General features: G+C 34.3%; 1 protein-coding gene across 1 annotated transcript in view; it reads left to right on the top strand.

The window, feature by feature from the left end:
• Window positions 1–27,950, top strand: part of ADGB (androglobin) — a gene marked incomplete at both ends in the record, with an annotated part of 117,078 nt that overhangs the window by 25,831 nt on the left and 63,297 nt on the right. Inside the window, 9 exons of the mRNA XM_082048943.1 lie at window positions 4,051–4,190; window positions 5,379–5,465; window positions 6,887–7,089; window positions 8,776–8,892; window positions 11,141–11,235; window positions 13,675–13,849; window positions 14,637–14,727; window positions 17,468–17,612; window positions 24,802–24,847. Of these exons, the coding sequence (XP_081905069.1) occupies window positions 4,051–4,190; window positions 5,379–5,465; window positions 6,887–7,089; window positions 8,776–8,892; window positions 11,141–11,235; window positions 13,675–13,849; window positions 14,637–14,727; window positions 17,468–17,612; window positions 24,802–24,847 (1,099 nt within the window). The remainder of the gene's footprint in view (window positions 1–4,050; window positions 4,191–5,378; window positions 5,466–6,886; window positions 7,090–8,775; window positions 8,893–11,140; window positions 11,236–13,674; window positions 13,850–14,636; window positions 14,728–17,467; window positions 17,613–24,801; window positions 24,848–27,950) is intronic.

Consider the following 27,950-nt stretch of genomic DNA (forward strand, 5'->3'; position numbering starts at 1 on the left):
AACAAAAAACAAGCCAGAAAAAAACAAAACCAAAAAAAACACAAAACAGATGACAACAACGAAAGTCACAAAAAAACCCCAACCAAACAAAAAAACAACAAGCAGTTATTCAGCATCAGATGATTCTGTGAGAGACCTTGCAAAGTTAAAGAGAGCTCATATCTTTTATCGAATGGCTGCCATCTCTCCTTTTGCATAATATGTGATGGTTAGAACACTGATGAAGGAGTGAAAGAACTCGATATTCCCTTCTCAACTGTTAACCGAAACTCCCACTTTCTGCAGGGAATGCTCTATGACTACAGCTTTGACTGCTCTGCAGAAATGTATGTCATGGGACCAAAAACTAAAGGGTAACACCTGGATTATTTTCCAAAGTTTCAGCACCATTTGGACTTTAGACTGTCATGTGTTTAATTTGGGTCTCTTCCAGCTTACTAGAGGTTACAAAGGCATTGCATACAGTTGATTACAAAGATAATCCTGGTGGAGAGCTTCTTAGTGATATACAAAAAATATCCAATAGCTAGAATTTGACTTTAGATAAATTCAACCCCAAATATGGCATAATTAATTAGAAGGAAAGACAATTAAATATTAGAAAAACTGTTGAGGGAAATGATATATTCAACATTATTTCATATCCTTAAAATGTGATGAAGTAATTAAAGAAAAAAAAAGTTCAATTTGCTTTCTGGGATAACATGTTATTAATGCATATGCATGAAAAAAAACCCAAACAAACCTCATATGGCAAAAAGGAACCACCAAAGATTGAAGGAAATATAAGAGGAAAAGAGGAGAATCAGGAAAGAATAACCTGGAGGATTTTTAGCCCATGGTAAAAAAAATAAAATTAAAAAATAGAGATCTCTTGAGAAGATGTTCTCAGCCAATAGGAGGCAATCAAAAGAAAGAGCAACAATAAGTATAAGAATGAAACTCAGATTTGGGGAAGAAAGAGGTTTTATGAGGGCCGTGTTTGTGAAAAGGGCTGATGTTGTTAATGAAAGGATTTGGAAAATGCAATGTAAGAGTGCAGGTCAGAATACTCAAGGACAACACTCTTAAATACATAACAGCAGAAGACAGAAAAATATATCAGAAGATAGGAAAATAATATATATATATAATTCAGTAAAGAGTAAACAGATTTTGTTTTCCTGATATTTTTCACGACAAGTCTCCATTTTACCATTATTTGAGAGAATCACTGTTGCTCTGTGAAAGGAGAGAGCACAAACTTCCCATCTCACAATGTTTTTAGAACTTCAGAGTAGAGGAACTTGCATCACACTTGGCACAGATGATGTTCCTGGAGAGGGACAGCAGCACGTCAGTGCCTCAGAGGGACAAGCTGGCAAAGGTTTTTGTTGGAGATATGGAGAGTACCTCGCAGTTGTATGCAATACATCACTCAGAAACACCTCAGCATGGAGTTCTTTCAGAAACCTCTACAGTTACGAGTACAAAATTAATTACTCAAACACTTCCATGACCCTTAGAAAATAGCTCATTTTCTAGGTCTGTGCTGGACACCATTACTCTAGTGGTTATGGTATAAAAACTTCCTGTGATTAACAGTAAGGAGGGATTTATTTTACATCTCCATCACACTGTTAAATTTTTTATAATTTCATCCATCTTTTGGAGTGAATATACATGCAAACAAAGCAGGGGAGAGCTTTTGAATGGCTACACTTGTGTGTGTTGCAATTTGATACGTGTCTCTTGAGAGGGAATAAAGCCCTGAGCATATTATTTTTATTTTTAAACAATCCTACACTCTGTATTTGTATTAAGAAAAAAATTACAGTCCTAATACAGTATAGGTCAAATATGATATTTTAAAATGAATTTCCTGCAGTTTGCTATTGATACATGTCAGTTAGCCAGCACTGAGGAAGAAACAGGAAAGCAGGTAAAACTGGAACAATCTCTAAACTTTCCTGTAATGGGAGCACTTCACTGGTTTACATGCCCATGCTCTCCTCATCCCTTATGACTTCCTCCACATAAGGAATAGCTTATATTCATATAGCAAATAAGAGCTGCATAAGTTTGAGAAGGCAGAAATTATGTTGCCCGGGTTCCTCAGCAGAGGACATTATTTTCCATGTGAATTTAATGCTGCAGGGATTGTGTATGCATGTGATAAAAGACTACATTTTAAAGCAACTGTAAGAGTTGTCAGGGTGGTTTAGATTCTTTGTCACTTTTGGTTTGGTTTTGTTTTTGGCCTTTGGGTTTATTTAATTTCTTCTGGTTGTACAGCTGTATTTCACAGAAAGAAAAGCAGGGGGAAAAAAGAAGGTCAAATGGTGGAAGATTAAAGAAAAATTGCAAATGAGAAAAGACAAATATCAGTAGAGACAGAGGAGAAACAGATTTCACAGGAGAAAGGGGGAAATCAAATGAAAAGAGAGAGGGAGAGCACAGTGGAAGAACAGTGAACTGGTTGAAGTAAAATACTGTATTGAGTCCTGAGGGGATTGTCGTCCATCAGATCAAACTCGTGGATAACCCTTTTTCACATTGGCACAATATTATTTCAGTTCTACCCCATGTACTGCTTTCACTTTGCATTCCTGAGGTTTATTGAATTTGTTTATTTCTACTTTTTCTCACACATATATCCATAAACCTTCTGTCCCAAGTATTTTTTTCTTTCTTTCTCTTGGTCTTTTATGTCCTTAAACCAGCATAATTGTTTTTAGAGTTAACAGTGAAATGCAATAGAAAGGTTGTCAGTGATGCAAAATAATTGCAGTATGGTTTCCATTATTTATCAAGTATAAAAGGCAACCAATTGCTGAGAAGGAGAAATTTTTTTTTAATGGTACTACATGTGCAAAAAATACTATTGTATTTTAAGAATTACATGTACAGAATTACTACTCTGAATTAAAAACAAACAAACAAACAAACAAACAAATCTGAGTTATAGAAAACCAAATATCTTCTCAATCTTTTCCTTCACTTTTCAACTTGTACTTCTCTCTTTATTAAATTTCAGTGATGACTGAAAGAGGAGATGAATATGTGATCATTTCACTCACTAGATCCTTTTCAGACTTGGGAAATCTTAAAAATTTAGTTTTCCTGTCATTAAATTGTTTTTATCCTAAAAAACATTAGCTTGTTTTATTCTTTTTGAGTATCTTTGCCATATGGTCTAATTTTATTTTCTTCTGAAACCTGTAGAACTCATACAGAGTTGATCAATGGGCATTTCAGTTTGAAGCCACGTTCAGTTACAAGCAAAGAGCAGTAATTTTGCCCTCTCTGGTAACGTATGGTGAACATTTTAGTGAACAGAAATACTTGCTGTTGCCCCACTAAGTCACTTGCCTCTTTACTAGGTCTCAATCACTAGGGCAGAGACTTTCTTGGAGAATGGATTATTTTGTGGGATACTAGCTCAATTTACTAATGAAATAGTTGGTAGTAGAGACATGAGTATCATGTCTTACATGTTTGTTTCTTATCCTGGTAATATGGATATTTCTTACATTTGGTCGCGTTTTGTTGTTTCCTACAGTGTTTAGCAATCTTAATGCTTTCCAGGGCACTAACCACTGCAGCCAAGATCCTCAGGTGGTTCTTGGGAGTCAAAGAGGACTGCCTGTATCACAAGTATTTTCCAGACTATGAGCTTAAAGTGGCATTTGCAAAACTGCTAGCTTAGTCAAGATTTTTTTTAACCATTACTGTTTCTTAGGCATCTGTCATGGCAGCTGAAGAAACAGCAGTGAATGCATGCCTGTGGTGGACTACACATACGAGAGGAAATATGTTTGGAAATAGCTGCAGTGAGAGTAACCTTTGAAATAAATAAATCACAGCAGTAATAAAATGCTATGAATACTATTTACATGCTTCTCGGATATTATATGAGAACTTCTTTTGAATCCAGCTGTAATGTAAACCAAATTATGGTAGATCTGAGTTCTTGGGAAAGTGTTAAGAGTTCTCTTCTATACATGTTCTGTTTCTAGCCCACAAACTCAGTGTTTTCTTTCTTCTTTCCTCCCCCTCCCTCTATCACAGGGGTGCTGGAGAAAGATCATTGTGGATGACACTATGCCTTTCAATGAAGAGGATAATTTGCTACTTCCAGCTACAACTTGTCGAATTGAACTTTGGCCAATGTTGCTGTCCAAAGCTATCATTAAGCTGGCAAATACTAGGTACGTTTCGTCAGTTCAGTTTGTTTGTGAAGTCACATGGAATTTGCAAAACATTGTTTTAATATAATGGGAAATATACTTTTCTAAAAATTTCACAATGACAAATATATACTTTTCTGGAAGGTGAAATAGTAAATCAGTAAAGCAAAGTCCTCTGTAGGCACAGAATGTGCAGTGTTTCATTTTTAGGTGTGTGTTTGTACACTTATGTACAAAAAACCCTTTTTAAAGAAACTGGAGTACTCTCCCTGTTTGCTCCATCTGTTTTCCACTATTCCTAAACAGAGAACATGTTTTTCTGACAAATGGAAATGTCCAAGAAGTTTTAATGAAGTTTTAATTGTCAGCCTTAACCAGTATTGAAAGTAGAATATTGTAAGTTAGAAAGTAGGAGGTGGCCCATGGTGCAAATTATTGACAATTGTGGCTGCGGTTTCCTATGAGTTGAGCAATGAACAGCAAGTGTTAAAATGACTAAGCTTCAGAAAATAATTAAAAACAGTGATCTGGGTAGTCAAGCTTCCCTGTTCTCGTTGGATCAAGTTATGTTTGTTGAAGAGTGATCTAAAGTACTTCTACACAGGCCAGGGGTTTGCCTAGAGCTACTCATTGGGAAACTCTGCTTGAAGGAACATGTTTGAAATACTGTATTTCTCCAGGGTTTGTCATGGTCAAATGCTGGCATCTTGGTCCTCAGGATCTACAGGTAGAAATCTCTCTCACAGCATAGGAGACTGTATCAATTTGAACTAGTGAAGTATGGTACACTGGAAATACAGCCAGCTCATGCACAACCACCTGGGAGTTAGAGCAAGTACTCAGGAAATGGAAGTTCTAGATTCACATCCCCTTTCTAGTGTGAGGGATTTCAAACCCACATCTCCATCCCTGCAAAAAGAGGCTTTACTGTGTGCAATTACATGTAGTATGTTTGGTAACAACGTTGATACTGTACCATTGTGCTAGAGGGAACACTAAAATAACAGGCCTCATGGAAAGGCATAAAAGCAAATTTGGCTATGCAGGCAAAGTAGTCACCAGTGGATAAGGAAGCTCCTAAAATTGCAAATAACAACTTGTTTTTCAGCAGGCCATTCTATTTGTGTATGGTCATGTTCCTTAGACTACAGAGTTTACTGTGAGTTGGTTATATTATAATTCTGGATAATGTCAATTTTTGTCTTACAGTGTAAATGAAACTGGAAAAAGAGAGTTGGAGGAATTTACTGTTCTACATACACTGACTGGATGGATACCAGAAGTTATTCCTCTCCAGTAAGTTCTTCTGTTAAACAATTTACATATTAGTTGTTTACTATTTAATTCTCTAAGACATGATGAAAAATAAAGCTGAGCCCTAAAACTTCTTCAGCATCAGTTTTGGGAAGTGCACATTTCATATTTATGGCACTTGAGAAATCTGCCCTCAAGGAACGCGATTTTATTGTTTTCTTCGTAGGTCATACAGTTGCTTGTAAGCTCTTTATCATGTTCAGGTGATGCCTAGTCTTTACAAAATTAATTTATTTTAAATTAATATTAAACATTGTGGTGAATACAATGTTAGAGATATCTATGTTTCATCTAGTATACAGATACAAAGTGTCTGAAAGTAATAATAATACCTTTATATCTGAATGTACTATAGAAAGTATATGTCATGAACTTGGAAGTAATCAACTTCACCTACTGTGCTGTTTTCACTTTTCCAATTGGAACAGTTGATATACTTTTATTTCCAAGCAAAACCAGTGTTGTGAACCTGTAATAACATTTTTTCTTGTTTCCTCTGTGTTTAAGTCCATTTTGTGGTTTTAAAGAACAGATATTCTATTTTTCCAGCTTGTCATTCTTTTTACTGAATGAATGGCTGGGATGCAAGCTCTAAATATATAGACTCTTTTTTTTAAATCACAGTTTTTGACATTTTGATGGATACATTCTAATGAATACATAAGTAACATAGTTTTGGTTTATATATAATTTATTTAGGCATAATTGTTTATTTATAATGGTATTTCAGTATTGAATAAGTTCCATCAAGGGCTATTTTAGCCCTTATTCCAGCAATTTTTATGTCCCAAGCTATGCTTGCAATTTAGGTTTTTGATAAATTTGTGTCTTTCAGTAGTGCGTATGTAGCCCACAGACTTAGAAATTGAAGTAACCTAAATTTCCTTTATCTAGTTAGTTTTACATTTGCAACAGCAAAAAATAGTATGTATGAATCTGGCACTTACTGCAAAAATGTTACATTCTGAAATAAGTAAATGTGAATACCAGGGGAACTTTGCAATAGTAGTGTAAGATGGCTTTATCTCATTGTACAATCCATTTATTTATTTATTTATGTACTTACTTAAAGTTTGCATGCAGTTACTTTGCATGAAACTTTTTCATGGCCCCAAACTATTAATTCAGTTTTAGGTTGTTTCTTGAATCACTGAGTTTCTGTGGAGAATCAGTATGGCTGCAACTGTTATATCCAAAAGCTGTTCTGGCTGATGGAATCAGTAGAAGAGGCAGGAATTACCTGTTTTGTAACAGTTAGGGAAACATATTTTGGAAGGTTTTTAATGAATCAATTTATTATATGATATAGTTGCAAAGTGGTCTACAAATTTCCCTGCTGCATTGTTTATCTATTTTTTCGTATTGCAAATACCACTGACATATACATCTGTTTGTTTTTAAAGGCCTGGATACTTGGACAAAGTCTGGGGCTTTTTGAAAGACATTGTGCCAGAATTCAAGTTGCCAAAAGAGAAAACTCCAGAACTTGATATTCCTCAGTCAGATACAAAACGGAAAGACACCACAGTATCAGAGTTAAAACATGAAGTTTCATCTTTGAATAAGCAGTCAGATAAACCAGAGAAAGCTGATAAAATTGGCAAAGGTCTGTAATTTTAGGTAGTGTTATCTTTATAGGCCAAGCATAAATAAAGTTAACGTAAGCTCTGGCTTCAAATTTAAATGTCTTTGTTGTGCCACATGCAACTCTGTGTGTTTGTTGTTGTTTTACTGAACATATTGCAATGGTGTAAATTCAAAAAAGTTTTGTTTTACCTATAGATCTCATTAGAAGCAGTACTAGTCTCTTGTTTTATGAAAACAGCTTCATTATAAGGCAGAGATTTGTTCAGCTCTGTGTCACAGCCATCTTTCTAAAGACTGGTTCCTTGCAAAGGAATAACAATCAGAGAGGTTACCATTTCCCCAAAGGCAACACTGCTCTGACCATCAATAAATTGTACATTTCATAATGGATGTTACAAAGCATGATTACCTACAGAGGGTTCTGACAAGTGCATTCTAATGTCTATCTGCGTTTTTATTTACAGCAACTTTTCTGTTTATGCCACTAGGTATGGGTATTAATTTTATTCAAGAGCTGCTTCTTTTATTGCTGCTACTTCTATTTACATTTAAATGAAAACCTTACGTTTAGAAACTTACTTGTTCCAGTATCTCATTCTTTGCTTTTTATATTTGAGACTGAGTTTCCTCTGTTGTTGTTTTTAACTTGAAGGCATAGTTGCAATTTCACAACACACCTAATGTCTTTGGAAGGTAGAAATCACGTAGTAAAATTTCTATTTCTTCCTAGATTCAAAAGAAAAAAAATGCCTGCCTTCCCCACTTTGAATCCCAAATATTTAGTCCAAATGTCAAAACTATTATGAAAATATTAGAAGAGACCTCACTGAGGGGGTGTTATCTGTTCTTAGGAATACTTGCTATCATTTTGTGACCTATCCACAAGCATAGTAGGTATTTCAGAGTTTGGAATGGACATGCACAGGGATGCAGCCACTGGGAACAAAACTATCATAGACCCAACAGAGTGCTGCAGTTTATTCCCAGGAAACTTTGTAAATTTAATCCTGTTTAAGATTTAGAAATACTATCAATAACTGAAGCAGCTAAGAATCAGGGAAGTGTTATGTTACAATACAGCTCTGTAATCTCCAACTTTGAAGCTACAAGCTGTGTTCTGATGCTCTATTAATGTTTGGGATTTTTTTAAACTAGAAATGTATTTTCCTATAGTTTAAGTTTTAAGGCTTGAAAGAAGGTTCTGACTGTGGGAGACTTTTTTCTTCAATGTCCATTGGGAACCAATGCCACATCTATGTTAGATTATTTTGGAAATTACTGATGCATGGGAGTAGGGACATAAAGAAAATATTTGATACGTTGCCCGGAATTCAGTAATTCTGAACATTATAGTAGAGACGTGAGAGTTTTGCATTAACTGGAAGGTGGAATCGAAGCTTTCCTGGCCCTTGCTCAGTAAATCTGCATTTACACCTTAAGAATTACTTTTTGTTTTCAATGTTTTTAAACTGAATGATGCTAGTTCTTTATTAGATCTCGACTTTTCTGACTGGAATAATTAGTGGTTGTTTTGGGTTTTTTGGGGTTTTTTTTTTTTGTTTTTTTTTGTTTGTTTGTTTGTTTTGTTTTGGTTTTTGTTCATCTAAAGTGTCATTAAAGCGTTTACTGTGTAAATGAGTATAAGACATTATGATTGAAAGTTTGTGTCTGAAAAAGAATATTTAACCTATATTTTGGTTAATAGAAAAAGCAGAGCAGAAAGAAACCGGAAAGAAGAAAGGAAAAGAGGGAGAAAAAGAAAAAAACAAGTTAGCAGTTCAGGCTTCACAAATGGCAGAAGCCCAACAGGCCTTAAGTGAAAGTAAGTCCAATTCTTTTGAAGATAAAAATACAAACAGGAGACACATGTAAAGCAAAGGGCTTTGCTTTTATTTGTTCTTGAACTTAACTGGGGGGAAGTTAAATGTAATAATTTGTTTAAAAATGCAGCTATTTACAGGCTGCATTACAGACTGAAGTCATTATGTTCTACTAAAAACTCATAACTTACATTAAGAACAGTGTTGCAGTAATTACTGTCTGATGTCAAAATGTAAAGCAATGATACATGGAATATTTTGATGTTGTTGGCCAGTCACATAGGAACACGAGCTTCCTCTCTAATTATTTATTTGTTCAATATCTACTTTATTCAGTAAATTGTGACTGGAAAAAGCAGGAATGCTTCTTTGCTGAAGGTCAGGGGGGCAGAGTGGCCAGATATATTAATTAGAATTCGCTTCATGATTTAATCGTTTAATAAATTAGTTTATTTTATTCTGGAAATAAATTTGATGTCTTTATTTTTTGTGTTGATACATTTATGATAACTTAAAAATTAAGTAAATTCTTGCTTTATGCATTTAAATTTAATTATCGGTTTTAACCAGTTTCCCTTATCAACAGACTACACTTGGTGGCAAATAATTTGCATACATCCTCCTCATTTTTTGTACAGTGAAAAATGATCAAATAATTTATTATTTTTAAGAGGTACTGGCATAATGTAAAAATCTACTATTTTAATAGTAGTATTAAACTGAACGTGGTGTGTCTGGTTAATCATCTGCATGCTCTAATAATTTGTTCATCATTGTTTATTGTCTGCCCTGCAGACATTTTATTTCGCAACCCATCTGGACTGAGTATGACAGCTTTACATTCCACCTAGTATTTGATTAAATACTTTTATTTGAGAAATACTTCTCACATGCAATGAGATTGGTGTGCCTAATGACATGTTCTCTTCTGTAATGGGTAGTACATCATAGCTACTACTGCTGCATTTGTAACAGAAGTGTCAGTAGGGACTAAGATCAAATCTAGATGATAGCCTTGCTTTTGAATAAGTTGAAACCCACAGCTAACACAAGAGCTGTGAATGAATACAGGAATCACAAGCATATAGTAAGAAATATTAAGAATCTGCTGGAAAGTGATTGAGTAATCAAATTTCTATAATAATATTTTAAGATGCAGAGATATCTGGCTGCTTTAAGAAAGAATATTGCATACCTTTTAAATAGATGGATTTAAAGTCTGATGAATTATATTGTCCTGTTACTTGCCTAGCTTTCCTTTTCCTTGTCTGTTTTCTTTCCCTTTTTTATTTGTATGCAGACAGCATTGTTTTATTCCATTTCGCAGAAAATACCTATTCTTAGAGCAACTTCCAACTGAATACTTACTAAACACAGGAAACAATTATCCTATATTTCAGGTGGAGCTGAAGGCAACAAAGACAAAACATTCTAATGAAAAACAGGTGTCACAACCTGCATACTGAAATCCTGTCTTCACATGATGTATTAGATGACTAACGAAACATAGACATAAATAGATATCCTTCTTTTTGAGCTGCCAAACCACAGACCTATATTTCTAGTTTTATAATTTTTAGACTCTTAAGTTCCCTTCAGCATGAGTGAATTGGCTGTCAGGCAGACAGCCTTGGTCTCTCTTCATAATTCAGGAATTAAAACAGCTCCTTTCACAGGTACAGGTATGAGATGATTGTATGATTGCCGAGTGCAACAGATTTCTAGGAGTAACAAAGTGAATGTGCCTCTGCCTTTATGCCTTGCCTATGGCAGAATTAGAGGAAAACAAGCTTCTGTAAGGCATGTGGGGTAAGAGCTACGGGGTCACCCCTTCACACTTCCTGAAGCAGGCATCATTACCTGCATTCCTCCGTCTCCTTGGCAGAAGAGCAGTAACCTTGGTTTACAAGTGCACTGTTTCTCAAACTACTTATCTCAATCTTTTTATCCATTGGTAGGAGTGGCCAGAGCTGTGGCTTTTGATCCTTTTGTTGACAAGATCAAATTCTGTTTTCACCAGTAAGATGCCTTTAGCTAGCACTGAACAATCAGCATTTTGTGTTTTTTCTGTCCATGGCTTCTCTTCTGAGTATTTTACAATGATTTCTTGTTTTGAATGAAAGAACAGAGTCAGACAAAGGAAAGGATAATATAAATAAGACAGAGAAAGCATAATAATTTAAGGTGAGGTACAACAACGTTTATTTACTGTTTACACTGTTCTAAAGCATATTAATGTTTTCTCTGTAGAGTCTTCTGTGCCAACTCAGCCAGAAATGGTCGTGTATGCTGGCTGTATACCACTGCATTTGTTTGAAGAGGATATTTTTTCATTAGGACAGATGGTAAGATTCTATGCTCTCGGGGCAAGAAAGTATTATGTATTTTATTATCAGGATGATTCATTTTGTAATAACTGAGTTAAAAAAAATAAAATTAGCATAGTGAAACAGTCATCAGGTAATGACTATCAGTTAAATTTATATTTCGGTATTTCTGTATTCTAATCATGCATTTTCCTGCCATAGCCCTGCTCATTTTTTCAATTTTAATCCACTTTCTTCTGGATCCCAGGAGCTGAATTCTTCTGGGAGAGGCTAGATGTGGACTAGAAAATGCATCATGATGAGATACTTCTGAATGGAAAGACTAATTATTTTGAGGTCTACTTGAAAAACATGAATTACTTTTTTTTTGGGTTTTTCAGATTGCATTTAATGACTTCTCTGATATACATTTTCCTACATGTTTTTCTATAAGAAATAGCATGTTCATATCCATTTCTATCATTAGTGATGTAACTGGTGAAAGTAGCTGGAGAGAGTGTAGCACTTCATACAGCTGAAGTAAAAACAACACTTAAATTTCTACTCAGCCACTCACGCTCTACAGAAAGTGATTTATAATGCCAGAGCAGGCTTTCCTGAGTGGAAACATTTAAATAATATTTTTTCATAATTAGCAGATTAAAATGTAAGCTGCCTTCTCATGAAACTGATAGGCTTCATAAAATAAATAATAAATAAATAATAAATTTCCATTTCCATAATTTTACTTTTTTTTTAAATGGTGCTATGTATTTTATGCTGTTTTGAAAACTAGTTTGTTCTCTGTGATTTGATTTTCTTTTATATTCATATAAGGTCTCAGCCATACTGTCTATTTGCTAATAATAAGTAATACTAGTCATCAAAAAACAAACTGGAAACAGTGACATAGAGTTATATCTTTCCTGCCACCTAAGGCCTTGAGTCTCAAACTTGGCTTTAGCCTGTTAGGGTACAAAGATCAGGGAAAAAGGAGCATTGCAGGCCAAATAGAATTAGGCAGATGAAATCTATATGTCTAAACCAGTATTTTAATAAAGAATGACAGAAAAATGGAAGTTGCCAAAAATCAAATATAGAAGTGTAGTGGATTTCTTGTGGGCTTCAGTTTAAAAAGCCCATTTGCAAGGTTTCTTTGGGAACTGAGAAGTACTGCAAAAATAGAAAAAGTTTGGAAGAGTGGATTCATTGTTTGGATTATGAGTTCCTCCCTAAATTTGGAGGAAATTTTGTCACTGACTGCAGTTGCGTCAGAATTTCCCTCCAGAAATTTTGCTGTGCTTTCTAGTGTATATGTTGTAAGACTGATGTGGCTTCCATTTATTTGTCTTAAGTTTTCTTAAATAAAACGGAAAAAAAATCAATAGTTGAGCCATTCAAGTGTATTTCCTACTCAGCACCTGACGAGTTCTCCTTTATGACACCTGTTTGTCTTAAAAATGCTCTATAATCTCAGAGGTTTTAACTTGCATTTTTTTTTAAGTTGTTTGAATATGGGTGTACCCAGTTACCACTCCTGTAATATATCTTTATAAATTCAGAGATCAAATGAGGCTGATATATTGCTTATGTGCCTTAATGTATTTAATTTGATCCTCTCCCTTTAAATAACCACAACTACATTTTTCTCTGCAGTTTGTAGTTACAGAAACTCAGGAACATTTGACAGTGAGCAACAGCAATCAGTGATTTGCTGCTTAACATGTTAAAGAAATTTTACAGATGAATTATTTAGCAAGTGAAAGAAGGTGTATTTTTAAAATAAAAAGAATGTACAAATCTTGTAACAGAACTTTCAGTGGTGAAACGTGTTAAGTACTAGACCATTATTATTTTAATGGGAAGAGCACCACTCAATGTCCATATCTAAAATTGCTCTGAAGTGTAGGCTTTGGTATGGGGGTCATCTGTGGTGCCTTTAATGTGTTTTCAAATTAGCCAGCAGATAAAAAGCTTAACTTTCATGATATATTGGTTCAAAGTGATATTATATTATGGAGATTTCACATGTTGTCTAAAAGACCAGTTGCTTTTAGAATTCTGCCACTTTATAAATTCAACAAGAAGTAAGGACATTTTCCTCAGAAAATGTATTATTAAATATGTTAATTTAAAACAAAACTTTGTCATTATTGTTTTCTTATATCTTCATTCTGCTTCCCTTATATGTTTTCTGTAGCACATGAAATTATATGGCTATATAAATAAGTTAAAAGAAGTGAATATTATGAAAAGTAAAACATATGTAAACACTTCTAAGTATTCAATTATACTTTTTTCTGCTGAATATCAAATCATAATTAGAATGTTTTGGACAGTCTTGTCAGGTGAATGATTTTTTTGTTTCATTTGTTATCCAAGCCATTAGATGCTTTTCTGTGCATGCTTTTATTTTTTGAGAGATATGCAGAGAAATGAGAGCTGACCCCAGCCAGATTATCTTTCTGTGTTTCATAGGCTGATTCTTCAGAGAAGCTGAGGCAATATGGGTTTTCCCACTTATATAGCCATCCTGTCCTGATTACCAGGACTAGATCCTGTCCTTTGGTAGCACCGCCACAGCCACCACCAGTTCCTCGTTGGAAGCTTTTCCGTCAGAAAAAGGAAACTGTTGTGACATCTGAACCTCAAGGTTTGTCTACTCAAACCTCCAAAACAAATTTGTAATTATATTTTAATTATTATAAACATTTTCAGAGCCCTACTCATCATCTCTTAGCTTAATCTCAATAGAACTTCCTTAGGGATTATTCTTCCTCTTTTTTTCTTTTCTTTTTTTTCCTATTTTGCATTAATTCCCCTTAGCCCTGTTATTTCTTAAATGCTTTGAGAGTGTCTTAATTTATCTCTAAAAAAGCACTCTACTGGAGAAAATGAAGAGGGAGTGTTATCAAAGCAACACAGAAGCTCTCTGATGCTGAGCCATGAAAGCTTCTGAACACCTTTTAAACCTTTAAAGTATGTGACTAGTCCTGGTGCAACAGCTCATAGTTCTAGGGGTAAACTTGTTCTAGGGCTTGTCTATATTGCATAATGGAATTAAATGCATGATATGAGATAGCTTGAATATGAAAGTGTTACAAGAATGCTAGCAAAATACCCTGGGATCAGAAACAGGAAATTTGCAAAGGTAGAATGTGACGCTGTAGCTGCTCTGAGCTACCTTGGATAACTTTACACATAGGTTAAGCACACTTTTAATACCTTGCAGACTAAGGATCAGAGTGTTAAGCACTTATTTTTTCAAGATATGTCACCTAAAGCCACTTGTGGTTGTTTTCTTCCATTCAAGTGTATGCCATGATACTTGGAAAATATAATTATTTAGGAGTGATGAATCCTCTATGGAAATCATTTGTCAAAATTATAGTATTAAATATTTCTCATGAATATATATTTAACAAGTTGCTTTTTTCCAGAGCCTGTGGTAAAGAAACCTGAAGAACATGTTGAGATTGCTAGCCTATTTATGAATTACAAATCTAATCTTATCACAATACCCACAGACATGTAAGTATTCAATGTAGTTTCTGCCTTAACATTCTATTGTTAGTCCTTTTCACTGTGAAAGTGCAAAGGCTTAGGTTTACTTGTGTCACAGGGAAAAATTGCTTAGTTCATGTAGTTTAAAGCACATCAGAGCACTCTACTACTTTATTGATGTCACGTAATTGGCGATCAGTACATTTAAGATCAATATCAGCAATATAGCAGATAAACCTCTCTACTAGACACTTACAAAATGTTAATGAACACCTACAAACTTCTGAACACCTTCCTGTAACTAATCCCAGGAATTTCTAACCATGAGAGACATACAGATGCAGTTATACCCATCCTGGCATTTTGGGTTACACACACACCTTCTCCTTTGGGAGTGCAGGTTCTTCTACTTGCACACACCTCCTATTACAGATGCAAGTTGGGATGCTCTAAGCTTTATATTTTGCTCCCTACAACCTGTTCATCTACACGCTGGTGAGAAAGCCCTTGGGAAGTAGGCATGCACACACCTGAGGGGTGGGTCCCTATTTGTCACACCCTGTGTGCACAGTCCCTTCAGTGGGTGGACACTCCTCAGAGCATCTAACATCAAAGGGCAGGGAGCTCTGCAAAGCAAAAACACTTGGCCAGTTTCTCTACTTGGTGGGCCCAAAGAGGCAGAATATTTAAGAGTTCACTAGAAATACTCTTTGATATCATTCAAATATTTCTTCAACTACTGGTGTTTTTCAATTCTTGCGCATAATAAGGAAGTCATTGACAGGCCAGTCAGTACTTTCATGGGCATCACATATCTGGCATGGAACAATTAATGTTAATGTTTATGAATAAAACAGGCTGTTTTCTGTTGGTTATAGTTGTTACAAGAAGCCTGAGAGTGTAGGTGAAGCAGCTCATGTTCAAAACACAACTTTATATAAATGCCTTGTGTTAAAGAATGTTTGGAAGTCCTATAAACCCTTAAAAACTGGGGTCTTTAAACAGGGTGTCATAGAGAAGTTTCAGAAGTTGATGTATACACCACTTCTAATCATTATTCCACATTCAGCATAACACTTGCTCACTGACAAGAAAAGAAGGCTTAACACTAAGAGTATCAGAGCCCTTTTTTTTTTTTCTGTGGCATAATACATTACTGTCAGGCTTCAGTTTATGATATGAACATTCGGTAGGCAACTGTGAGAATTAGTCATCTCCTTTCTTTTATTCTGACTGAACTTCTGACAGAGGAAGCATTGAATGTATCACATACCAAGTAAGCACCAAAAGGTTTATGTTATTTTGGAAGATATTTATTTTCTGAACCCTGACTCCAACAACATTTTGTAAATTGATGGAGGTGTGTTTATGTTTTTAAGATGTGTACGTCTTTTATTAAGTGCAGTTCTAAGTGAACTGAATAAATTACATACTTGACAGGTTCTCCATTTTGATCATCATGATTGGATGGGTTGATTATAAACCAGTTAGTTTTGGTGTGTTGTTTTTGTTTTTTTTTTTTTTTTAATAGCTGCCTTTGTCCATGAAAGAAATGACCTTGGAATATTCTGGGAAGATAACTGTTTGGTTGAAACAGTTGCATTTTAGTGATTAAAAATACATTAAATTACTTATTTTTTGTTCCAAGTAGTAGGAGCAGAAATATAGAAAAATGCTCTAAGCAATATCCATTAATAGGTTATTAAAAGAATGAGAGAATAACAATTAGGATGTTGCAGTATTTGCTTGTTAACATATTTTACATTGCTTTTTCATATTTAATAGATTGCTTCATAGTCAATTTATCCCATTTTGTCAAGGACAGTTTACTAAATGTGCTAAGTTTCCATAACAAACAAGTAATTTAATCTCTTGTGATTTAATTAACAGGTAGTAACCAAAAATATATAATAAATATTAGCATTTCCTTGAAGTAATAGAGCTGCTAAAATAAGCTGAGGGACTTAGATACACAATTGGGACTGAAACTGGTTTTAGTCTCTTGCTTTTATTCTAATAAAATCTTTTTAAACTTTCAAAGAGAAGATAATTGTGACTGTGTTACTGCTAAAGATCTTGATATTTCATTATCTCAGTCCTTAAGAAGGGGGTTAGATAACACATGCTTAGATTTTATTCTGTTCTTTATTGCTGCAATAACACAATTAGGTATTTATGGCAAGTGTGTGATACCGTATTCACAAACTCCCAGTTCGTTTAACAAGCAAACAGTTATTTATATTTCAATCAGTTTTTACTTCTGCTTCTACTGATGTCAGTGATAAAGTTTTCTCTTACTACAAGCAGAACAGGCCTGACACAGGTTTCCTTGGTTATTGTGTGTTTTAGCTGTCTAGTAGCTATGGAGACCCATTTTAAGGGAAAAGGCAAAAAAACACTTTTCTTTGCCCTGCCTCTATTTAAGTAGTGCACATTATGGGTGTTTTTCTTGTCTAGGAGCCATAGAAATTTATTCACTTCTGGTTTTATTACCTAGTTGTCCTCAGTAGACTTGGGATTTGTATTTTTGAGAGTCAGTTAAGAGGGCAAAAGTTCGTATCTTTTGAGCATAGATTTGTGTGTAGTGCCAAACCAATAATGATAAGGAGTAGATGTGTATATAAATCTTGTGCTGCCCTATTAAGATGTCAAAATAAAGGAGGCACAAATTATTTTTATAAAATTCTGTTAAGAATAGTAGTTATGAAGATTGTCATTTGAAAGTAAGTGTACAGATTAAAGTCTTTGAAATTTCTTTATTATTTAGCCACTTTCCACAGTCTACCGTCAAAAAAGGATTTCATGCTGTATCCTGTCTCCCTTCTGTTACTGAAAGTGATGAAAATGTAAGTGACACTAATGTGGATATGAATCAAAATGGAATACACTCAAATGAAGAAGATTCTTCTCAGGTAACAATTTTCCTGTTTTTTTGTTTTTTTTTTTTTTTTAACTTAATATTCCAAAGGCTAGTGAAAGGCAAAATAGAAAATACTTAATACATAAATATAGGTTTTACTTAATATGTAAATATAGGTTTTAAAAGAGTTTTCAGTAAGCTTCTGTCCCCCCACCCCGGTACTTAAGTAATTTTCCTGCTCTTTGCACTTTATAGTTACATTGGTGTGTACCAGGTAGGAAATCTTTCCTAATGCTTTTAATTTTAATCTTATTTTTATTTTATTATTTATTCCTGAGATTTTAAAAGTGCTATTGCTAACACTACGATTTTTTTTCTCTCTCTTTAAAATCAATTTGATGGGAGGGTCTTAAGAAGATACTCAAGGATCTTTATAAATAAATGTTTACTTCATGTTACTATTAGTGTATTTCATCTACAGTGAAGGATGTACCAAGGCATGTGGCTACTTGAAAATGTAAATTTTATAAACTTGTGCCTTAAAAATGGTATCCTCATTTTGTTCTTAATTGAAAGAGTTCAGGCTAGATCTAGGAAAAGAGTTAAGGTTTCGTTGCTGAGTTTACCTGCTCTGAAATTACAGCAGCTTCGCCTTCGAAGGTAATCCTCAGCCATGAATTAAAGGCTCAAGCTTCCTGAGCAGAATATTTTATATAGGGAAATAATTTGCAACATAGAGAAATAAAGACTTAAATATTCGAACAAACAAACAGAACTCCACTGAAGTTATTTTATTTACTCAACACCTACAAAAGAACCCAACTTGGCAGTGCCAATATCTCTCCAGTTTCGTCCTCATTGCAGCAGACACTGATCATAAGAGCATCTGATAGCATTTCTCTTTCTCACTTTAAGAAAACTGAGGCATAAAGCAGTCTAGGCAATATACAAATGCTTTCAATGAAGTTACACTCAAAATCTGGATGCAACTCAATAAACCACTTATACTTTGCGGAAGATGTAATCTCCACTTGTAAATGTTTACTACAGTTCTCCTTTCTACATTTATTTTCTATTCCAAGCAAAGAGTGAGTACTTCTTCTGTGTCTGTTACATTCAATATGAATATAATATAGAAAATAATTTAAAAGAACCTATAAAATTTATTCACAGATAGTGCTGCATGAAGGAAAAACAGCAACGAAGTCCTTATCCACACTATCCTGTAGCAAGTATGACCCAATTATTTTAAAATTTCTACTGTTCTTTTCTGGGACAAACTTATAAATATACTTGAGGATAACATTTGTGGCATTTGGCTGATGTATAGTGACTGCCTGTGGGTTACAAAAGCTGTTTGAAGACATAATGTTAAGGATAGTATCAGTTATCTTCATGAACAAAGAAGGCATAATTTAGTTTGGTAAATTTTGAAATAAAGGGAAAATAATTTTCTATGTAATTTTTGGAGGGTCTATTTATATGTTTCCTCTTCAGAGTATACTGTAATACTATTTTTATATTTCAGATCTGAAAAGCCATTGTTATAAACTGTTCTATATTTATTGTATGTATAGAAAAACTATGTGTGTGGGTATAGTTATTGGGTATTTATTAGTTTAAAATAAGGTAATTCTGTAGTGAAGAAAAATTCTTTGCAATAGAATATATATTTAGCTATTCTGTGTTTTGTGTATTAAATCTTTTAATCAACAAAATTGTGTGGATACCTCTGGGACATTAATTATGAGAGAGCTTTCTTTCCATAGTTTTAAAACTTGGAACAACAACATACATCTATGTATATTTTCTTTTTTACAATTCAATTAGTGACTAAGAAAAACTAAAACATACAAAACAAAAACAAGCAGTAAAAGAGAAACTTTGCTATCCCAAACTCTCTAGGTTATGGCTGATTTGTAGAATTTTGTATTGTAGTATATTTAGCGTGAATAACATTGTCTCCATTTTAACCTGTGTGATTTCTATTCAGGAGATCTTTGCTTTAAAACCTTTGATACAGATTCAGTAAATCTTTGGGATGCAGCAGTGTTATGCTTCAAGTTGACTGAAATTCAATCAGCTGCTGTGCCAGGTCCTCAGCAAGTTTTAACTGGCATATCTCAATGCACTACAGTGTAAACTGTATGAAGATACATCACTGAATATCTGATTCACTGTTCCTGAGGTCTGTTGTCACAGAAACAGTGACTGGTGATGAATGAAAGATAAAATTTTAGGAGCTGGATGTAGCTTCTTTGAAGAATATCAAGTTGAAAGATAGCATTATCCCTTGTGTCTGCCAAGTACTCATGCCAAATAACAGAAATGCTTTATTATTGATTTTTTCAAATTTTTTAAATCCTGAATTTCCCATTCACTCTGATTTCACAGTTCTGAAAGCTTTGCTGATTTACATTAGGAAGAAAAAAATAGAATATCTATTTTTGGTAGTTAAATGGATCTTGATACACACTGTTCTTAAGAAAATACAGTTTATTAATTTTTTTATTTTAAAACTCCATAAAATAGGGCCCAGTTCTTTAATGAAGAGGCTCGCTTTTATTCTTCTTCAATAGGAAGGTAAATTTATACGTGTAAGATGCATTGAAATGCATATGAAAGCAGATTTTTGGCTTATTGCATTTGTCTGGGAAAAATTATTTGTGGAATAATGGCTTACTGAACTAGAAAGCTTTCAGAATTTGATTTTTCCTTTCATTTTTAGCCCTTATCTACTTTTGTGGTAAGGAAAAAGGAAAAAAAAATTCATCATATGTAAGCTGCACAATGTCTTGCAGTTTTCCGGAATAGTAATTTTGGCAAACTCTTTTGGGAAAAAGAGTATCCTGGAGAAGTGTTTCCTTGTAGCTCTGTCATTCAAATCCTACTTGAATGTTCTTCATTGTGATGAATTCTTTAATACATAACTCCAATTCCATTGAGAATAAAGGTCTTTGCCTTTTGTTTGGGGAAATGTTGAACAAAGCAAGGAAAATCTAATCCAAATATGTTTACCATCAGAATTGCAATAGTTACTAGATTGACCTGATCTTAAGCAGAACACTCAGATTTTTCTTTGTGGCTTTTTCAGTGTCAAGCACCCTGGCAATGGTACTTTCTAGAGCAGAAAGGTTAAAATTGTCACTCTCAGTGACATAGACACAATACACTTGTTTTTTAATTTTCATTTTTACCTCATTTCTCTTACTTGACTGCCATCCCTTTACATATGCAAGCTCAGTCTTACCACCTGCTTCACAACCTGTATCACTCTACTTAGTCTGCATGCTCTGTTGTGTGCTTTTTTCATATTCCCCATAAATGTTCCAGTTTGTTGTGTGATAACAAGCTTTTTCTTCTCATTCTAATCCTTATTATGACATATTTCATAAGTCCAGTGAATTAATATTGAGTCAACAGGAAGGCTAGGTAGAAAAAACAAAACCATATTTTCTTTACAGATTTTATAGTTTTCAAAATTGCTTCAGTCTGCACAAAATGAAAATTTCCTGCTTATTTTTTCAGAAAAAAAAAATTATACATGAGCTATGAGGCACATGGATTAGAACTGTGACTCGAGTCTCAATTGAGACATTTGTGGTGTAGAGAATCTTTGATAGGCCTGGAAGTATCTACTTGCTTATACAGAATGGGCCAGCTCCAACATTAGAGACTGAATAAAACAGAAGATGATTTGGTAATCCAGTATTTTTAAGCCATTCCAATACCTCGGTCTGTGCACAACTTTGAAGCTGTTTTTTTTTTTGTACCACTGCCTTTTTTCGAAAGCCACCTCTGTTACCTTCTCCCACATCACAGCTAAAACTAGAGCTGAAGTAACTCTCAAGTCAACAACAAACCTAGAAATTTAATATAGGGGCGGATCTTAAGAAATAATTTTGTTGTCTTTGTCAGTTTGGAGGTAGACTTAAAATGGATTTTTAATCTTAAAAATTATATATTTGAAGGTTTATTCCTTCACCAGAGAATTTATCCAGAGAGTTTAATTTTGGAAGAAGACTGGTATTTTTTACAGAAAAACTGGTGTGAAAAGTTTTGCCAGACATAATTTCTACAACAGAAAAGGACACTGGTTTTATAAAAACATCAGGTTTTAAAACATATTATGTAGTGGATTTTAATAAAATAATGTTATAGCTAATGTTAGGAGGCTGTACAATACAAATGGATCCTTGAAAGTAACAAGGTAGCTATACATTTATGAATTACCATTATTTAACAATTATGTGTTAACAATTAAAAAATATAATAGGTGATAAATTAGATTTTTAAGTTAACCAGCAAATTTTCCTCACATTTTGCATTCAGATTTCCCACTCATTGCAGGAAGAACAAGTATGAATCTGTGTGCATCCTTCCATGTTTCACAGTTTGATCCAAGTCTTTTTAAAATTTCTTTCATTGTCAGATACTGTGGCAGCAGAACCGACATTTCAGACAATGTGTGTTCATTAAGGAGGAAAAATGCCTTTAGTTTCTCTTTCCGTGCTAATATCTTAGTTGCTGTAGCTGAGGCAATAGCATAACACGAGAATTTCATTGACTCTCGCAATTACCTCAAAATCAGTGAGGTTTAGGGAGATGGACACATCCCATACTACTAGGGAAGCAGGCAACTTTCGGCTATGTTATGTTTGTGCTCCAAAAACTGAGTAATTGAGCCTACAGGAGACTCTACACAGCTGTGGTTAGATTGCTTTCACAGTTCAAACAGGCTTACATAACATTACTAAGCATCCAGATTTTCCAGGGTATGTTTCTCCTCCTATACTGGAAATACTATTGAAGTAGTTTTTGAGGATTTTCTGTATCTCTCAAGGTCTTCCTGCTGCCAGCTCATAATACCAACACAGTAGCTGTATAATAAGCTGCCACATGTTCATACTAGAGGCATGGATCATGTGTGCTGTCCATGAACAGTAAGTCTGGCAGAAAGTGCTGGAGTTGTGGTGCACACATTGCAGCCTCTAAGGCTTCTGCAGTATGTCTGATACTTTATATACTTTGGACATGCCCAGTATTTCTGATGAGAAACTTGATAAATTGTACAGTTGGCATGTATCTCTTTGATGAATCCAGTGACTCCTATGAGAAATTTGGCAATATTGGAATCTTCCAAGTTGTAGACTCCCATGCAGAAATATGACAGCTCAGTGCATGCGTACTTCTGAAGTCACAGTTTAAATGAGAGAGAAGGTCCAGGTTTACTAGAGATTTTTCAGAGCCAAATATTGAATCATGAATGTCAATGTCACGCGACAAATGACACCCTTTTGTTTTGCACAGATATATGTACAGAACTCTGGAAACAGGAACAGTACTTCAGTACATGGGCAATTGCAGAATCCTGTTGCATCCTTTTCAGCTCATTTGCTCTAGAAAAGCAATAAATTAAACAAAAAAGGCAAATTGTTCAACCAACTGTTAACAATTTCAGCAATGTATGTATTTTTCTCTTAATTGCTGTTTATATTAGATCTGTCCCCAGCTTTGATTCATGAACCTTATTCAAAAATCCCACAACAGATTTGGAATAGAATTTAGGATTTGTGCCATGCAAAAATGGGACTTTCAATTTCTCTCAATAAGCAATACTGAAGTTAAGTAAAAAGTATTAAATTATTTGGTACTTCCTACTTCAGGACAGAGGCTCTTAAATCTGTACTTTTTTTTTTTCTCTCAACTCTTTCTTTTAGTTATTTTGGAAAAGATCAGGAAAATTTGGAATTTGGAAACAGGTGAGATTCCTGGGCCTCTTTGGGGCCTGTGGAAGTGCTGTAAAATGCTGCAGGAAGACCTTTACTGCAACTAGCAATTAAAGCAGGAAACCGTAAGGCTTTCCTTTGAGGAAACATTCACAGATCCCTTCATATTGTAGGGTGGTCTGTAATAGGTTTGAAGCAGAGCTGGAGTTATACACAATGACCTTGTACAATCTTTAGGTACTGCTGTGACCTGCCACACAGTCTGACTTACTCAAACTCTCTAAATTATGTCAGTTTGCCCCTCAAAAAGTGTTTCTAGATTGTATTGAGAAAGTGTAAAAGGAGATCCAATTCAGTATAGCTCCTACAACTCCTCTTTGAGACACAGGACAGAAAATCACTGTGTTTGTCCAGATGCTGGCCAGCAGCTCAATGCTATCAGTTTCAGCATTAGTGCCTTTGACACATGTATAGCTGGGTATATTTGAAGAGACTGAGTGGGAGGAAGGATGAGAAATTTCATTAAAGGGAGACCTGAAATGAAAAGAAGCTTGCAAAATAGTTGGCAGTAGCCTTTTTAGGCTTTAATAGTTATCTTTGCAAAGGCCAAACTAGTCCAGTTAACCCATTAACGGTACCACGTTCAAATAGGAAATAAGCTGGGAACTGTCAAAACCCTTTCTCCTGCTTTCCTTCCCTCAGAAGAAAAGAAAAAAAAGTGGAAGCGAGCCTTGCGCAGAGTTATGTCATATTGCAGTTAAGAGGGCAGTCAGAAGGAAGGATGACTGGGCACACATTTTTAACAGTATCAAAGATATTAATCTCTCAAAGAATAGGACCCTGTCTTTGCAAATTTAATGAGTAGACTTTCTGAAAGGCTGGCCAGCTAAATTTCAACTTTAAACACAAGTGGATATTGCATTCATGTTAGTTCAGCATCTTTACCTTGGAAATGGGATTGACCAGGATAAGTTGTTTGCCAAAAACATTAGAAAAGAGCAGGCTACTTTTTATTTATGCAGCTGATAGAAAACAAAAGATGCTGTAGCAATCAGGCACTCTGTTGCCAATGACAGTTGTATACAGTCACACAGCAAGAAATGTTTGTTGGAAAAGGAGCCCTCCATATATTTTCCAAGAATGGAAACAGAATGGAAAAGAGTTGGTTCTAGAATAAGAATAATTAGTTCTTAGAATAGCACTTTATTTTATTGTCGAATAGAAGCAATATCAAAGAACATTTTGTTAATAGCAGAGGAGTAGGCAGGTGGAACAACTTTTTTTCCCAGAATCCAGATCACATGTACTTCTCTGGAAAAACATCAGTCTTTCTATCGGTAATGTATATGCAGGTATTATGCCGATTTTTTTTTCTTTTAAACATACTACAGTGATAACTTACTAGTTTCTTTCTCCATCTCAGGAAGAACTGTCCCAAACCCAGATATTTTCTCTAGCAAAATAATATAAGATTATAATAACTATTGCTGGCTTTTGTTTTTCACCATATAGGAGACCACCCTCTTTCAGCAGCAAAATGCAGAGAGACCCAGTAAAGGTAAGTGTGTTTGAAGTTTATATGCAGGCTTCTGCGATTCCCATGTTGTTTGGCCTCAGTGTATATATATCAACAGTGTTATTTATAGGCATTGGTTTTACAGGAAAAGATTTCAACAAACTGGTAGTAGCATGTATAATTACATAGAGTGGAATCTTCACATTGGTATTAAAATAAATCTCTAATTTACAATAGTATTTTGAAAAAAAAATAACATTTCTCATAAGTTATTCTCCAGTAAAATATACTGAGCTTTGTACACAGAGCTCTTTTTCTAATCACTCTGAATTATACTTTTTTTTTCTCTGAAATAAAATACAAGAAAAAAGGACAACTTCCATTTTAATAAATGTTACTTTTTTAGTGTGTTTGAGATTAGTATTTTAAGACTATTCAGCCTGAGTATTTTTTTTCAAAATTAGCACTTCTTTGTTTAAGTGAATGTTTTAAGGATTTGATCAGAAGTTAGTAAGAGCTTTCTATTTAAAACAAGCGACCAGATTTGCTTGGTGCACAATGAACCTCTTCTAAAACTAACTGCTAGAAAACACCTTCCCTTTTACCAGAGTTCTGAAAGTGAATCTCAGAGCAGAAGAGCATGTGAAACATATGAATAGGATTCATGCTTTATTCATTCCATTATTCATCCATGTGACACTCAACTTGGGTTTAGTTTTCAGCTCTTCAGTCCATATAGAAGCCTGTGCAACGCACCTTTGCTTTTTTAGCATTTCTGAAGGTAGATACTCATTTGCAGAAAAGGCATAGAATGCCATTTTTTAAAACTTTGTTTGGTTTGTTTTGTTTGTTCTCTGAAAAATATCTATGATCCCCTCTTCCAATAATTGAGAAATATAATAAATATTCTCTCAGTTAAAGCATGTGCACAACTTCCTAACTTCTACAGTAATTAAACCCAGTAATTTTACCCAAGATGTTTAGATATTTTCACAGCTTTTAACACTATTTTCACTCTGGAAAAATGTGCAACTTATCAGTCATCTCTAGTAACCCCCAAATAGTGTAATACAAGATAAGGTCATAGTAGAGGAGGGAAAAAACCAACCAAACAAACAAAAACAACCAAAACCCTGGATCATACTATAAGTGTAATGAAGAGTGAGAATACAGTTAGGATTTTTAAATGTCTTGAAGCAAGCGTAAATCATACTTCTCCAAAACCTATACTAATAAATCAAAACCAAATTTGGTAAACATATGTTCAGAACAGGCAAAGAATATAATTTTGAGGCTATATGTTTAAGAACCGAGAAGGATTTCAAGTACTCTAGTGCTTGAATGTTTTTTTCTTATGAAATCTTATTTTTGTCAATATCATCCCAGTACAAAAAAAAAAAAAAATAACCACACTAGAGGAATTCCACTGTATCTAAATGTTAATCAGCTGGAAATATATCCTTTCACAGCTCAATGCCAAAGCCTAATAGAAATAGAGTAGTTTGCAGTAGATTACTCTAAACCTGCCATGAATATACTGGGATCTTGGAGTATTTTTGTAGCTCTCACTATTAACTAATTCTCAATAGCCAGATTTCCATTTTTTCTGCTTAATCAGAAGTCTACTCAAGAAATTTCCATTGAAGAAAAGCTCCCATAGCACAACCAAGGAAAAGGAAAAAGTGGACGTGTTTCCATCCTCTGGCCTGTAATACTAATAATTCGCATTACTACTGTAACTAAATCCTTTGTGTTCAGGTTCTCTTCACAATCTCCAGGCCGTCTCAACCCATATGTTGTCGTTTCTCTATGCAAGATCCATTTATTCCAACTTTACATGGGAAATACTACTAATCATTACAGGATTCAAAGACTGGAGCTCTACGCTCCTATTAGGTGTTACAGATATGATTGCTTTTCTTTAAATAACACAATTCTTTTTAACATCTTAATTATTTGAAGATTAGTTTAGTTAATAATTATTTTTAAAATGAAAAAATTCATAGGGAAAGGAGGCTTAGTAATGTATCTAGGTTTAATGTTTTGCATTGTGTCACGCACTGTAGGTTATGAAGGTTACTTCCTATTGCTGTTACTTCAAAACGATTCATTATTAGTCTTTCAACTCCAGAGAATATCTGAGTGCGTGAATCATGAATCAAAACTGAGAGAAACAGATAGATCTTTTAAAAATGTTTTATTTATGAGTATGGGGGTTTAAATACAGTTTTTAACAGGGCTAAAAATTGCTCAAATTTTGCGAAGTATGTGAATGATAATAATTTTATCTCTTCAGAGTTTGGCCACAGGTCATTAGACAGTTAAATATATGTCAGGAAAGTTCTTTCTGTTCATTTGAAGCAGATATGAAACACATTCCTTTTGAGAACAGTGATATGTTACAAGTAACTCATAAACAAATCCTTTCCTGGTTAAGTAGTTGCTTTTCAGTATTTCAATACTTTTTGGTTTAGGAATCTCAGTCCTTCTATATTTGTTTCTTTTAAAAAGATAGTTTAAAATATTTTCATTAAACTACTTAGGCTGCTAATTTTGCACTATTGAGGTTCACCAAATGCAATCAAATATTTTTAAAAACTATAGTGCATCACCGTCTGTACTGGATCTGGTGGAAATTTTTTGTAGTATCACATTATTCCTATGATTATCTGTTATCTGACAGGAATTTTGCAGTTCATTTGCTACTCTTTCTTTTTTCCTTTTTTGGATTAATTACTCTAGTTTGTATGCTGCTCTGATCTTAGTTATTGATCTGGTTTTGTCTTCTGTTTTTTTGCTGAAATGTATGTTTTGATATTAGTTCTGTACCTGAATATTTTCCCTTATCAAGTTACCTTTTTTCTCTTAAGCTTGATTGTTACATTAATCTTTGTTGCTTGAGTTCTAAGTAGCATAAAATTCTTAAATTCAAATATGCTTTTTCCTCTTCTGAACATCTCTGCAGTGTTTACCTTTGCTAAGCTCATGTTATATCCCCGTGTGTTTGATTAATAATCACATTCGTTCAAGGAATAAGTTATCATTATGGACAGTTATTTGCTGACATTATCTCCCATATGTCAGTTTTTAAATACTATTTTACATTGAACATGTCTTAAGATCTGCTTCAGATTTATTTATAGCT

The sequence above is a fragment of the Streptopelia decaocto genome (assembly GCF_964273445.1).
Source record: "Streptopelia decaocto genome assembly, chromosome: 3".
In the NCBI taxonomy this organism is placed as follows: Eukaryota; Metazoa; Chordata; class Aves; order Columbiformes; family Columbidae; genus Streptopelia; species Streptopelia decaocto.